At 38.7% G+C, this 13,994-nt stretch overlaps 1 protein-coding gene across 2 annotated transcripts in view; it reads right to left on the bottom strand.

Annotated features, from left to right (window-relative positions):
* Window positions 1-11,212: 11,212 nt before the first annotated feature.
* Window positions 11,213-13,994, bottom strand: part of SKIL (SKI like proto-oncogene) — a 34,616-nt gene continuing 31,834 nt past the window's right edge. For both annotated transcript variants that reach the window (XM_042457802.1, XM_042457801.1), the window contains one exon: window positions 11,213-13,535. In XM_042457802.1, the coding sequence (XP_042313736.1) occupies window positions 13,374-13,535 (162 nt within the window). In that variant the 3' untranslated portion in view covers window positions 11,213-13,373. The remainder of the gene's footprint in view (window positions 13,536-13,994) is intronic.

Genomic DNA, 13,994 nt, shown 5'->3' with positions numbered 1-13,994 from the left:
TGATTTAACTGCAATACATTGTGCTCCTGAAAGTTCCTGATATTCCATTCATGACAGTTTCCCAAGGGCTAGCTGTGTTTGTTGCAACATAAAAAAGAAAATACCATGGCACCTGAATGACTAACAAACGTATTACAGCATCACCTTTCATCCATCATTCCATCAAATCCAGTTACAAATCCAGTTAGCTACATATGAAAACGTACTGGAGGAAATACAGAGCTAACCTATAAAATATGATAATGCTTGATAAGGTAGAAAACAATAGGAAAAAAGTAAAACTGCATTACAGGTGAGGAGGTTCAATCAATGAAGGCACAACCTTGGAATGTGCAAGATCTTTGCAGGGCTGTTAATACTAAGGTGTCTTGGGGGTCTCTCATAAGGTAGCCATGTGGGAAAGCCAACATGAAAGCAGTTAACAAGGTAAGCCGAGCCTACCAGCAACTCTTTGGGAGACACCTGGGCCTGGTCAGCATTTTTGTCAGCCCTACACTTCTCTTTGGTAAATGAAAAGATGCTGATGTCAACACTAGAGACCACAATTTCTCTCCTTCTCCTCCTTTGTTTCTGTTGTTCAAAAAAAGCAGGGCTGTAAAAAAATAGTTTTTTGGGGGCAAAACACATTTCTGGGGACATGGGAGTACCATGCGATGCAAGATCTACATTGGCTGCCTATTCGCTTCCGGGCGCAATACAAGGTGTTGGTTATAACCTATAAAACCCTAAATGGCTTGGGCCTAGGGTACTTGGAGGACCGCCTCTCCCCATATAATCTGCCCCGCACTCTCAGATCAGCCGGGAAGCATTTGTTAAGGGTTCCTAAGTCAAAATACACCTTGACTGCACAAAGGGCGTTGTCCATCTCGGCCCCGCAGCTCTGGAACTTTCTTCCCGATGAGCTCCGCTCCGTCACCTCTCTTGATCTCTATAGGAAGGAATTAAAGACCTTTCTCTTCTAACAAGCTTTCCCCCATGTGTCTTGACTTCATGCTGTTCTCCCCTGTTGTACAATGGTTTCATTCAGCTAGTCTGTTTTTTCTGGTTTTTATGCTGTTGTATTTTATAGTGTTTTAAACATGAGCTGTTTTTATGATGTTTATATTATATGTCTTGCATTCTGTTTTTGTATTTCTTTTGCCTTGTTGTAACCCGCTTTGATCTACCCTGGAAAAGCGGGCTATAAATAAAAAATATTATTTATTAGCAGTTTGAGTTCTGGACTAGGACTCCAGTTTGAACATCCACCAGGCCACGGAAACTTACTGGGTGACCTTGGACAAGTCACAGTCTCTCAGTCCCAGAGGAAAGCAATGGCAAACTCTTTCTGAACAAATCTTGCCAACAAAATGTCATGATAGGTTCACCTTAAGGTTGTTCATAAATTGGAAACCCCTTGAAGGCACATACAAGTCCAGTGTGAGGTCAGGAGGACTTCGGTATGGCCTTTGGTGCATGCTCATCCTTTATCTAGAGGATATTCCTTTTGATGAATGTCTCTCCCCATTTCAAGACTGTATTGTGGATATCTTTCTTTACTTATAAATGTGTTAAAGCAGACATGTTGAAACACGCTTGCGTGGCATTTATGGCAGTTTACAGGCTGCCCCTTTGGGGTGGCCTGTACCTGCCCCTTTCCCCGCTGGATCGGGGCCTCAGCTGCCACAGCGGCAGCCTCTGAGGCCCTGATCTGCCACTTTCCAGGCTGCTTCCCCGTGGCCCGTAAAGGGGTGTCCTTGGGGCTTCATGCCCCAAGGACACCCGATGATGGTGGGGACAAAGAGAAGGGGGCGCTTGGCCCTTTCTGCTTTGCATTGCTGGCACAGCTGTGTAAAGGCTGCGCCCAGCGCCACAAAGCTGGAAGGAGCTCCGTTTCAGAACTCCTTCCAGCGCTTCAGGCGCCCTCGCGTAGTGCCAGGACATCACTTCCACACCGCTCCATTTGGAGGCGGCGCAGTCGTGATGTCCCAATGGCGGCACCCATGTAGAATGGGCGCCGCCATTTTGTATGTACTAGGTATGTACTAGGGTTAGGGCGTACGGAAAAGACACCCTTTCCTAAACCTAGTATGTACCTAGTATGTACTTTTTGGCGGTGTGTACCGCGGCTATGTTTACTATTATGATAAAATGAAAAGCAGCTGTTCCTATCCCTACCATGTAATGACTGTGTTTTGTCCCAAGAGCGATGCTATGGACTTTGGGTGTAGTAAGGCCTCTGGCTCTCGGGAACACAGCCTGAACTAAAGACTTGTCCGCAAATTTCTTAAGTTTTTTAAAAGCTTTACTTCTTATAACCACAAAAACATGAAACTGATCTTTTTCTCAACAGTCCTTTTCAAATACCTTGCTCTCTTTTTGGTGGTTTCTATTTTTCTTCTTTTGAGGACTATCTTTATTCTTCCGTGGACTTATCTTTTTGTCAAAGGAAAAGACTCTCTCCAGGTCTGACTTGGCTGAAAACTTACTACACACTGAAACTAACTAGAGGGAGACAGCATAAGACCCTGGGATTTCCCACAATCCTTGTCTTTCTTAAAGCTATAGATCTGTATTTCCCATCTTAAACTAATACATAGAAAACCTAATATAATTTTAACTAAATATATGCCTCAAGAGCATCAAAGATGCTCTGGAGGCATGACAGACTGCTTAGGTTTTTTTTTACCTTTGAGCAGGATGCACACTGAGGGCCCATTCCCACATACCTGTAGATTTGGTTCCTGAACCAAATCCTGAAACCAGTTCAGCAAACACAGTGGTTTCCACTATGTTTGCACAGGTTTCAGGATTTTCCTTTCAGGAATCAAAATGCCTGCTTTGACAGGCTTCTTTTTGACATGGCAGGAGAAGCTTCCCCAGCCTCTCCCTCTCTCCCTCCTTCCTTCCTTCCTCTCCTCCTCCCCCTCCTCATTCTCTCCTTCCCTCCTTCTTAACTCCTGCCTGGGGGCCCCCACAATGGTGATAGTGGCGGCGGTGGGCAGCTGGCCGGGGCTCATTGGACGTGTCTCCGTCTGGCATGCCTTAGTCCTCCAGTGATGTCCAGGATGTCCAAAGTCCCCCAGCCAGCAGTCTTCCCCACCGCTGCTGTTGCTGCTGCTGTCCTCCAAGCTGCCGGAGCCTCCCTGAGTTTGGGATTCTGGAAGGCTCCGGCAGCCTGGAGGACAGCAGTGGTGGCGGCGGTGGCAGAGGAATGGGCCCTCTGTTATGAGCACATTACTGGTTAGGAGCAAGCCAGCATGGTGTAGTGATTTGAGCTTTTGACTATGACTCTGGAGAACAGGGTTTGAATCCCCACTTGCCCATGAAACCCACTGGGTGACCCTGAATAAGTCACACTCCCTCAGCCCCAAAGGAAGGCAATGACAAAGGCAAACCCCTGCTGAACAAACTTGCCAAGAAAACCATGATAGGGTCACCTTAGAGTAGCCGTAAGTCAGAAATGATTTGAAGGCACACAACAACAAAGGTATCTTTTTATTTTTGATAGCAGGAAAGTAAAATTAGAATTATATGGGCAAATACATTTAAGGCCTAGGATCTGGAACTACTTTTTCAATGTACATTTTCAGATTTTGCTATCAACCCATCTCACTTGTTCTTTATGGTCCAAAACACACTGCAGAAGTAATCCAGTTTGAAGCCGCTTTAACTGCACTGGCTCAGTACTAAGAAATCCTGGAAATTTAGTTAATTGTGACACTAGAGCTCTCTGACAGAGGCAGCTAAATGTCTCACAAAACTACACATCTCAGAATTGCCCAGCAATGAGCCACGGCAGTTAAAGCAGTTTCAAACTGGATTATTTCTGCAGTGTGTTTTGGACCTATGTGTAGGAAAACATGATTAACAGCCAAAAAGAGTTTTACTGATCAGTTCCATCCTCCTAGGCAGTTGCCAATAGTCACATGAAAAGATGGCAGGGGAGTGTTGTTTAAAAGTTTTCACAAGGTCAAAATGTCTTGAAGTAGAAAAACTCATTCTTCAAGAACTTAGCATCTTGTTTTTGGTGCTACATACTGAGTGGAATATTTAAAAACTGAAACAGAACCTAGCTCTCCTCATGTGTAATATGTCTCCCTCCTCCTGTCTCCAGATGAACCACATATAATTTGTAAAAAGGATACTGCTTATTATGGGCTAAATTCAACATTACTCCTACTTAGAGAAGACCCGCTAAAATGAATGGGAGTTGTTAGTCAAACTTAATGTAAGTTCCATTGATTTCAAAGGGTCTTCTTTGAGACCAATATTGGATTTAGTCCCTAATACAGACTCCTAAGAACAGAAGTTCTGTGCTGGTTGAGGCAAAAGGTCAATCTGTCCAGTATTCTGTACCTGTAATAGCCAAAGAGATTGAAGTTTTCAAAGTAGAGTATTGACCCAAATGCATCCTCCTGCTCATGTCTCCTATTACATTGCCTCTGATACAGCAAGTACTGTCTAGACACAATGAATAATAATTCATAGTTTAATCTGTGAATTTGTCTAATCCTCTTTCAATTCCTTTCAAGTTAATGGCCATCATTACATTTTGCTAATTCTGTAACTGTACCACAACATATTTTCTCCCTACTCACCTGCTCATTAGGTATAATTTCACACATCTCTATCATGTACCTCTACTTATAATGCCTCTATCTGACCTAAAGATCCTAAATGATGTAAACTTTTCCTATAAATTGTTCTATCCCCTAATCCATTTTCTGCTAAATAGTGAGATTCAGATCCTACCCACAAATTAACAGGTCTTCCACTGTTTTGAAAACCTTAAATATTCATCTGAATAGAGGTAGGCACGGGACAAGAGAACTGCACATACATAATAGTCTTTCTCAAATTGTTTTCAACTCTTACAGCTAATGATTTTTTTCCAGCCTTACAGGACTGCTGATATATTCCATCTACTAGAGTGAATGGCACACTGTCAGTGCACAAAACTTGCACTGAGAAATGCCTTCAACAAACATTCAAGTAAAAAAAAATACATGTACAAAATACACAAATGTGCAGTACTTGACATTAGAATTGTTTATTTGAATGTGGATCCACAATCTATACAGGATATTTACAATGCATGAAAAATGGGAAACCGCACAAAATACAATTGAGGTATAAGCTAAGAGCACAGTATGTTGTGTTTCAATAAATAGAATTCAAAATTTGTAAACTAAGTGACCAGATAAATGCATCTTGTTTTTACTAAAACCATACAAAATATCTGCTTTTGTATCACATGAGGTAGAGGACAGTTTTGTGTCATGTAATGCAACCACAGCAACTCCAACCGTAGAACTGTACATCATTGGCAAAAAACAGAAAACTTTTGGTTTTCACCATACTGTTTGTCTTAGGCATAAGTTGTTTTTCTACTCGCTTGTTGCTTTGATTGTAAAACCTTTGTTTTTATAAATTTTACTTTATAAATTATTCTTTAAAGATTTTGGTCACAATCTAGAAATGTACTTTTTGAAGTTGTCCATGGAATTGTGTATGATTAGCTGGGTGTGACATTTATACTGTATATTTGAGCCACAAACTACATGCCATATTCCAAGCTGATTTTTAAACTTCAAGAATGATTAACTACATGGCAAGAGGAAAATGCTGTTTGACAAAAATGTTGCAGGCTCACACTGAGCACACAAAAGATGATCACATGCTCCTCTAGATTGTGGAAATGTTAAGATGTCAGCATCAATAAATACTTTCAAATGTATCATGAATACACACAAAATAGAATGTTCTCTGTCAAAAGCCTGCTTATTGTGGAAGGCAACACAGCTGCATCAGAACATTTAGAGCAATTATCCGTATATATTCAATCAAATGGTTCAGATACATTACAACTGTGCTTCCTTTTTCATAAAAGTGAGGTATTTGAAGTAATAAAATGGATTGCTATACTTCACTGGATACTCATTTGGGGAAAATATATTTCATAGTGCCTGAGGATTTCAAAGCACTGTAAAATCCAAACTAAATACAAAAATTCAAACCATCCTCTAAATTTGGATGTACTAAAAAGTACATTTGTGCAGTCTGTAAAAAGTTTAACTTCTAATTTTATAATTGAGGGCATCTGCAACCCATCCCCCCAAAAATTCAAAATATATCCAGTATGAAAATTATGGACTGCCTTGCATTACCACAGATGTAATGAATGAACACGTTGTAAAAAGTATAGTTAAGAGATCAAGCTGCCTCTTCCTGGACACATATTTTACAGCTGCAGCATAAACTAAAGTATTTCAAGCACAAATTAACATGTTTCAAAGTGTGTTGTTGCATCAGGGTTGTTGTTATTTTAAAAATGTATTTATTATATTTCTCTGTGGGAGAACATCTACATTTATGATTTTCTAATGGTTAAAAGAAATGTAGGGAATAAATTTGGAAAGCATTTTCAATTCCACTACTTAATCATATGAAAATATAACCAAGCTGTAGCACTAAGCCATTCACATAGCTGTTATAACTGAATGTTCTGTACTTTCAAACTGAAGACAGTACAGTCACTAGTGGCTCCAAGACCATGGGACTAAGAAGCAGGGAATAGGCAAACTGCTTTGCAGTAGCACTTCCCATTGTATGCTTTACTGCAAGGACTGTATTGTGATACCTTGACTATGTACAAATGATTCTGCAACTATCAATATATTAAATATATGATAAAATTAATTCAAGAATGTAAAATATACCCCGTAACTACTATCTTTCTTTCAAATGCTCAAGCTAAGTGATATAAGACCTAACAAAAAGAAAAGTACAACTTGTCCAAAGTACACTTTGATATTTTGCTTAATCTAATGTTAAAGGAGAAATTCTTTAGGGATACTGCAAAGGTAAGACTCCCTTCCCCTGCACATATGTAGTTATTATAATGGGTAGATGTAGCCTATCTAGGTATCATTTTGTGATCTCAGTAATTATCCTTTTACTTGTATTCAGTAAATGGAAATCAACAGAAATACTGAGAGAATTAATGAACAGTCTTGTGGCATATCAGGGTTTGGTATACTGAAACCTACATCAGGAGCATCTGGTGAAATAAGACTGCAGTACATGAAATCTTATGCCATAATAAATGTGGAACGTTAAGCATAGTTACCTATTTGCAAAGAAGAAAGCTTAATTTCATTAGTGTATTCCATTAGTAAAATGTCCAGGCTAGAAAACTTTACCAATTATAGAAATGCTTAATTTTCAGTAATATACTGTATATATATATATAATACTGGAAAATCTTGGCAGAAAGCATTATGTTGCAATGACATATATATATATAGAGTATATATATATAGAGTATATTACTGAGAGTGGGGATAGGATTGTGTGCTTGTCTTATTTGCTCTGCATATATTTCTAGTTGTTTGTGCTTGTGGCACATTGAACCAGTCTGAATTATGATAGACAGACAGCAATGGCCTCAGGCTATGGGAAAGGGAGGGATGCTTTCTTCTTGAATTTCATCCCAGTGAAATTTTTTCAATAATAATTATAATTAAAAACAGGGATGTCAAGAGACAGATTTTCTTTTTAAAAAGTGCTCTTGGCAGCCTCTCTGCTAGACAATTGCAGTTTTTAAAAAAAAAACCTTTAAGAAACATCAATGGAGAGGACAATTAGAGAAATAAATCTAGCATGTAAAAGGTGAACACATAGATGATAATTTTCATTTTTAAAAGTATTCTCTAATTAACATACTGAATGAACATGCTAAGGCTAAAAGAGTAGTCAAGGGACAGGGTAATTTGTCATAGATCTCTGTAAATGGGCAAAGTCTTGAATTCAAGCTATATAGGCAGCAACTAAATCACCCATAAAATACATCATATTTAGAGATCAATGTAAGAAACTACTTCTGCAAAACATAGAATATTTACAATTTACTAGAAAACTATTATTGGTGATAATAGACACCTATGGCACAGTTCTATGTAATAATAACATCTACATGGAAGTGTTTTGTAAGATAGGCTGAAATGGTTTAATGGTAACCATTACATTATGATTTTTAATTAAAAGTGGGTATGTGGTCCGGAAATTTTCAAAGATATAAAATCTGAAAGTAGCATTCATTCCTTCACACACTAAATCATTTCCATTACAAATCTATTTTTCTAAAATTTAGTCAAAGTTACTGCCTCTGGTTTGGATTTAATATTTGCAGTGACTGTAGAAACAGTTAGGACCAATGCTGATCCTTATCATGTCAGGCCAAGAAAGAAAGAAAATATGGCAGTTACAAATTCTAATTGGATTCCGAAACACACTCCACAAAAAAACTCTAATACTGGAAAATCTTGGCAGAAAGCATTATGTTGCAATGACATTTAGAAAGGATTTTCCATTTAAAATTGAAAATTTTGATGACTGTGGTGGCTCAACTAGTTCTGGGACATGCCTCCCCTTTGTACTGGCATTGGTTGGTTTTAAGACAGAATTATTATTTTTTCTGTTCTCACAGACACTTTTAATGCTTGCCAGGCATCACAGAATGCCTCCTAGAACAACAGACTATATATGTGAGGAGCAGTTAAATATAAGTGATTTTCAGCCAAGTACTATTTCTTTTCCTAACATGGTAAAACTTTCAGATTCAGAAACTCAAAATAAAATGTTAACATCTGTCTGTGAAATCCAATAAAAACAATATCCACAACTAAATACAATTAGAGGTGCATAAACACCCACTGATTTCAACAGCCTTGCATGTCTAATTCTCTTGGACTGTTGCTACTATTTGCACCACACTACATAGTTCTGTGTTTATAATTTCTGTTAACATGTCCCAGTAATTCCAAGCTTCAGCCATCCATTGACAGAGACCATACAATAGCCTCCCTGTTCATAAATCCAAGGATGAACATGTAGATGACCCATCAGCACCTGATCAACTCACCTCAACGTCTGTCATACCTTGAACATAGCAATATCAGAGGCTGCAATACTTTCACCCATAGATAACTGACAATGTAAAACAAGCATGTACAATGTTCAATGTGCTTCTTATCCAAGTTACAGTAAATTGTTGAACAGGAAAACATTTTTAACAGAGAAACATTTCAAAAGCAGGCATTTTTCATATGCACATTCAGTGAAACCTGCATGCCCAGCACTGAAAGATGATTTACTTCAGACGTAACGATGAACAAAATCGTAACTTATACTGCAATGGCAAAAGAAAACATTTCAAAATGGTGTTGTTCTGTGCTATTTAAAGATGCCAAAACAATGTTTTACAGTACTTTCCAACATTTAAGCAATAAATTTCCTTAATAAATTGTAACTGATTCCTCAACAGTATGTACTGTTGTTAAAACAAGAGACAGAGATGCCAAATATACTACAATTATTATTCAGAAAGCATATAAAATTGTTTTGTTCATCCCATTGGAAAAAAACCATACACAATCTGGGCACATACAGTATTTGAAATTTAAGTTAATAGCAGGTAAAGACCTATATTTTAAGAAGTGTAAATTAAATCATTTCAGTAAATGACTACCATCTAAGACTTGAGTGTCTGCAATGTCAACATATTTTTAAAAGCTTTGGGATGATAACACAAAGAGGATGGATGCACTGATAAGTAATCAGACAAAGGTTTCACTAGGTCTTGAACTCTACCATAAACTTGGGAATTATTTTTGTGGAGTACTGGATTTTATATGCTATTCCCCATACTATTTACCATCAATATTTTAACATTGACCTCTATTTCTCCTTTACACTAGCAAACAGTTTAATACCTCTCCAAAGACTGGTTGAAAGGAGAAAGCTCAGCCCACATAATATGGCAGTTACTCATGCTGGGAGGCTGATCAAGCCAGGTAATTGTACATTTACTATTCTTAAACGTTATACTGTACTTTCCCAAGAACATAGGAGTTATAGCTTTAAAATGTTTTTGATTCAACATGCGTAGCAGGATTTTCATGCAGCAACTGGGTAAAGGTGCCTCTTGCCTGTTTCATCAGATGCACCTCTTTCTGGATAAGGTCCTTGCTAAGGCTTTGCCTGCCCTGATAAAGTATAGAATCAATTACCATGATGTACTTCAGATAGGACTGCCCTTGAAGATGGCTTGAAAATGTCCAATTGTTTCAAGAATGAGGTAGCTTAATTGAGGCCAAACACATAGTGTATACCATAGTTGTTGCAAGAGCTTAATTGGCTTCCAATTGATTTCCAAGCAAAATCCACGTTCTTGATTTAGACCTTGCAAGCCCTACACTGCCTGGGCCTAGGCTATTTGAAGGAACATTTGTTCCTATGCATACCACAGGTTGACAAGAGAAGGTACTATGGGTCTTGATAGAGAAAAATGTAAAACCCTCATCTACAAGAAATGATGGAGGCTGATCTGTAGAATTTTCCACAAGAGAAACTCTGCAAATACAGTTGGCCCTCCGTATTGGTAGGGGTTCCACTCTGTTCCCTCCCCTCCAAGTATAATAAAAAGTGCATGACCTCAAGTCCCATTACTCAATGGACATGTAACATTAGTGCCACTGCATGCATGTGCCACTACTGACAATGTGGCAAGACTATCAGCAAATGCTCTAATCTGCAGATGGCTTAGCTCACTGATACAGAGGGACAACTGTACTATACACTTATTTTAGAACTGCAGTTACACTTTTGTTTTGCTATGTCTCAGGTCCACAACACACTGCAGAAACTTGATTATTTGTGCAGTGTGTTTTGGACCTCAGTTGTTTTAGTTTCTCTCTGTATGTGTGTAATACACTGTGACTTATGGTGCTGTTAATTTATTTAATATATACAGATATGAGAACTAAATAGTTGAAATGTAGGCCCGTTCCGGACGGGCGTATAGTATGTCCCCAGGACATACTGGGGTTAGGAAGAGGCGTCACTTCCTGATGTCCCTAACCCTAGTACATACTGGGTACGTACAAAATGGCGGCGCCCTTCCACATGGGTGCCATCATCTTGACGTCGCGGGCGCATAGCGTCTGGACGTCACGCGGCGGAAGTGATGCCACAAGTGCGAGACTAGCGCCACTTCAGGGGCGCAAAAAGCGCCATTTTGGCGCTTCTTTTTTGCTGCGCCTGGGAACCGTGCAGTTTGGCCGCTGTGGTTCCCGGACACAGCAACCGGCGGCGGTGGCAGACCGCTGCTTTCTGGCGATCTGTAACGCGCCGTAGTGATGTAACTGAAAATAAATTAAAAGTACAGAAATTTGGTTGTATGAAATGGTCTTTATACAACACAAAGCAATGTATATAAGAAGACTTCACCAGGCATCCATAGCATGAAAATCATAGGATAAGTGCCCATAAGATGAACATATAAAAGAATATTACTATTTGCAGTGCTTGTTATTTGTGTATGTACACGTTTCCACCTGCACTGCCATGTGTTTCCTCACACACCTTCTTGTGCTATTAGTCACATATAATACATACAGTTGGGTAGGCAGCCATGGAGTATCTGGAACCACAACCATGCCATCTTCAATCACCCTCTAGATGTCTGTAGGGTGTATTTGCACCTTTTTCAGACTGCAAGTGACCAGATGATCACTTCCAGTTTGGGAGTGGAGAAAGAAAGGTGGAAGCACGATTTTCTATTTGGGGCTGAATTCTATTTTTTCTTTTTTTTTGCACTGAGGACATTGGTGGGCTGCATGCAACATACGGGTTGCAGAATTCTCATCTCTCTCATCTTTGACCTCTACAATGGGGCAAAAAAACTTTTAAAAGTGTGTGTGAACTTGGCTTTGGAGAGTAATGCTTTCACCCTGCCCTCAACTGCCATACTGAGCATGTAAACTGTTGTCTATCAGTACTAAAATAAGAAAAGGAAATTTTCTTGCCATTTCTGCTTTTCCTCCCCCCAGAGAAACTGATTTGGATAATTAAAACTTTGCAGTTTTCTCAACAGATGTTTGGTGTAAAAGAACACTTTAAGAAAACCCAATGGCCAGGATTCAATTATGTACTTTTGCTGGATGCTGCTTTGCCAAAAGCAACACACACACGCGTACCATGTGAAACCCCTCAAGAATCCTAAAGAGCTTCTTCTGAGGGCTAGGAAACACTCTGGATCAGTTTTTGGGCAGCACATAGCACTGAAGTGGGAACAATAGACAAGGACAGTCCCAATTCCATTTCATTCAACACAAGTTAAATGCACCATAGGATCTCGACCATAAATTCTTTTATCAAATATACTGCACCTGTTTCGCCTTTAATCAGTAAAAACTCTGGCAGTGAACTACTTGTTAGCCAACACCAGAATATCAAGCACATTAAATGTTAATGCCCCAATAAAGACCTTAGCATTTTCAAAATTAATAACAGTTTAATAACTAAATTGCTTTTTTTAAAAAATGGTAGCAGTATTTACCTTGGCATAAAAAAACATAAGCATCACTTTCACAATGTCAGAATCCATTTGTTCCCCCTCAACATTTCTTTAAGTATCAAGACCACCCACTTTCATGCACTCCAGGACATTCTGTGCATGGAAAATCTTATTGCTAGTGAAACAACCTACTTGCCTGATGGTTAAAATAGTCACTCTACAAAATAAGGCTGACATTTTCAAACTTCCATGAGTATGAGAAATTTCCCATCATGTTCTGCTTAATAGTAACTGGGGGTGAACTAGTACTTTTGAAAAGTGTCTCAGACTTCTTTTCATAACAGCATTCAGTGGAGTACCAGAAAAATTGGCACTTGGTATTTAACAATTAATAACTGACACCTAAAAGCTGATGTTAACTGTGTGGAAATTTGCATTTAGGAAAAAAAAAGACCGTTTGACTGTTTAATAATTTCCAGGTCTTTCTTCGATGCAGCATTAACTATCAAATGGAGTAATCAGACTAGGACAACAAAAGGGAATATATTCTCTACAATCTGTTTTTCTCTTTTAGATTTTGAAATAACAAGACTATTTTATGTAAATGCTTGCATGCAAAAGAAGGTATGTAGATTCTGCATATCTTGAATGAAAGAAAGTTGCATTCAGTAAAAGGTAGAGAGCCCTCGGGATAGCTTGTATAAACATACATGGAGCACTCTAGAACATAAAGTTTCAATCTTGCTCATAACAGTTTAAAAAAGCAGCACAAATACAGATTTTATCACTCTAGAAGTTGTACAAATGTGTATCATTACAGACATACATTGGACACAGTTCTCTGGGATGTCTCTTGTGCAAACATCATTGAAATGACTAGGATCTGAATTACTCTCCTTCACTGATGTTGCTTGCACAAGAAGAATTCTCCATGACTGTCCCCAATACCTTTTCTTATCCATGGCTTGACTTCTCCTTGACAGGTAATTTATTAGCCCTGCTGAAAAAATGCAGATACATTCTTATTGGCACTTTATTTCCCTTTGCCATTTTTCGAAGACTTCTGAATCTGAAGTTTTAACTCCTTGATCATCATCTCTAACTTTCGTCTTGCTTCTCGTTCTTGTCTCAGTTCATCCTGGAGTTCTTGCCTATCAGCCTCAGCATGATCCAGCCTCTGTCTCAGCTCTGCCAACTGCAATTTTGAAAAGAAAAATTAAAACTTCAATATGTAACCATCCATCTATCTATCTCGATAAATTGTAAACATTTGTTGCTGGAACAATATCAGTGAGGTATTCACAATAATAATTTTGTTCTAAAATGTCACATTTCTTAGTGTTCCTAACATAGGGAGAGGGAAAACTGGCATGAATACAAAGATTCTGGTAGAGAGGATATACTACAGAGAAGTAAGTATTCAAACATTACTGGGTATTTAAAATATGCATTCTAGACACTTAACTCCTTTCTGTTCAGTATTAATAAAACAATGCATGAGCAAAAATATTCTTGTCCTCTTTGGGACCAAATGTTCTTTCTGCATCTCTGATTCTCAAATCTACCGTTCTTCTAAGACACCAGGCTCCAAAATGTATTTCATTTTCATTTGCACTCTCCTGAAATCTCTCACTGTGCTGTAAAACGTATTAAA

Source organism: Sceloporus undulatus, chromosome 3 (genome assembly GCF_019175285.1).
Source record: "Sceloporus undulatus isolate JIND9_A2432 ecotype Alabama chromosome 3, SceUnd_v1.1, whole genome shotgun sequence".
Taxonomy (NCBI): Eukaryota; Metazoa; Chordata; class Lepidosauria; order Squamata; family Phrynosomatidae; genus Sceloporus; species Sceloporus undulatus.
Note: the sequence above shows the minus strand (reverse complement) of the source record. Positions and strands in the feature narration are given on the sequence as shown.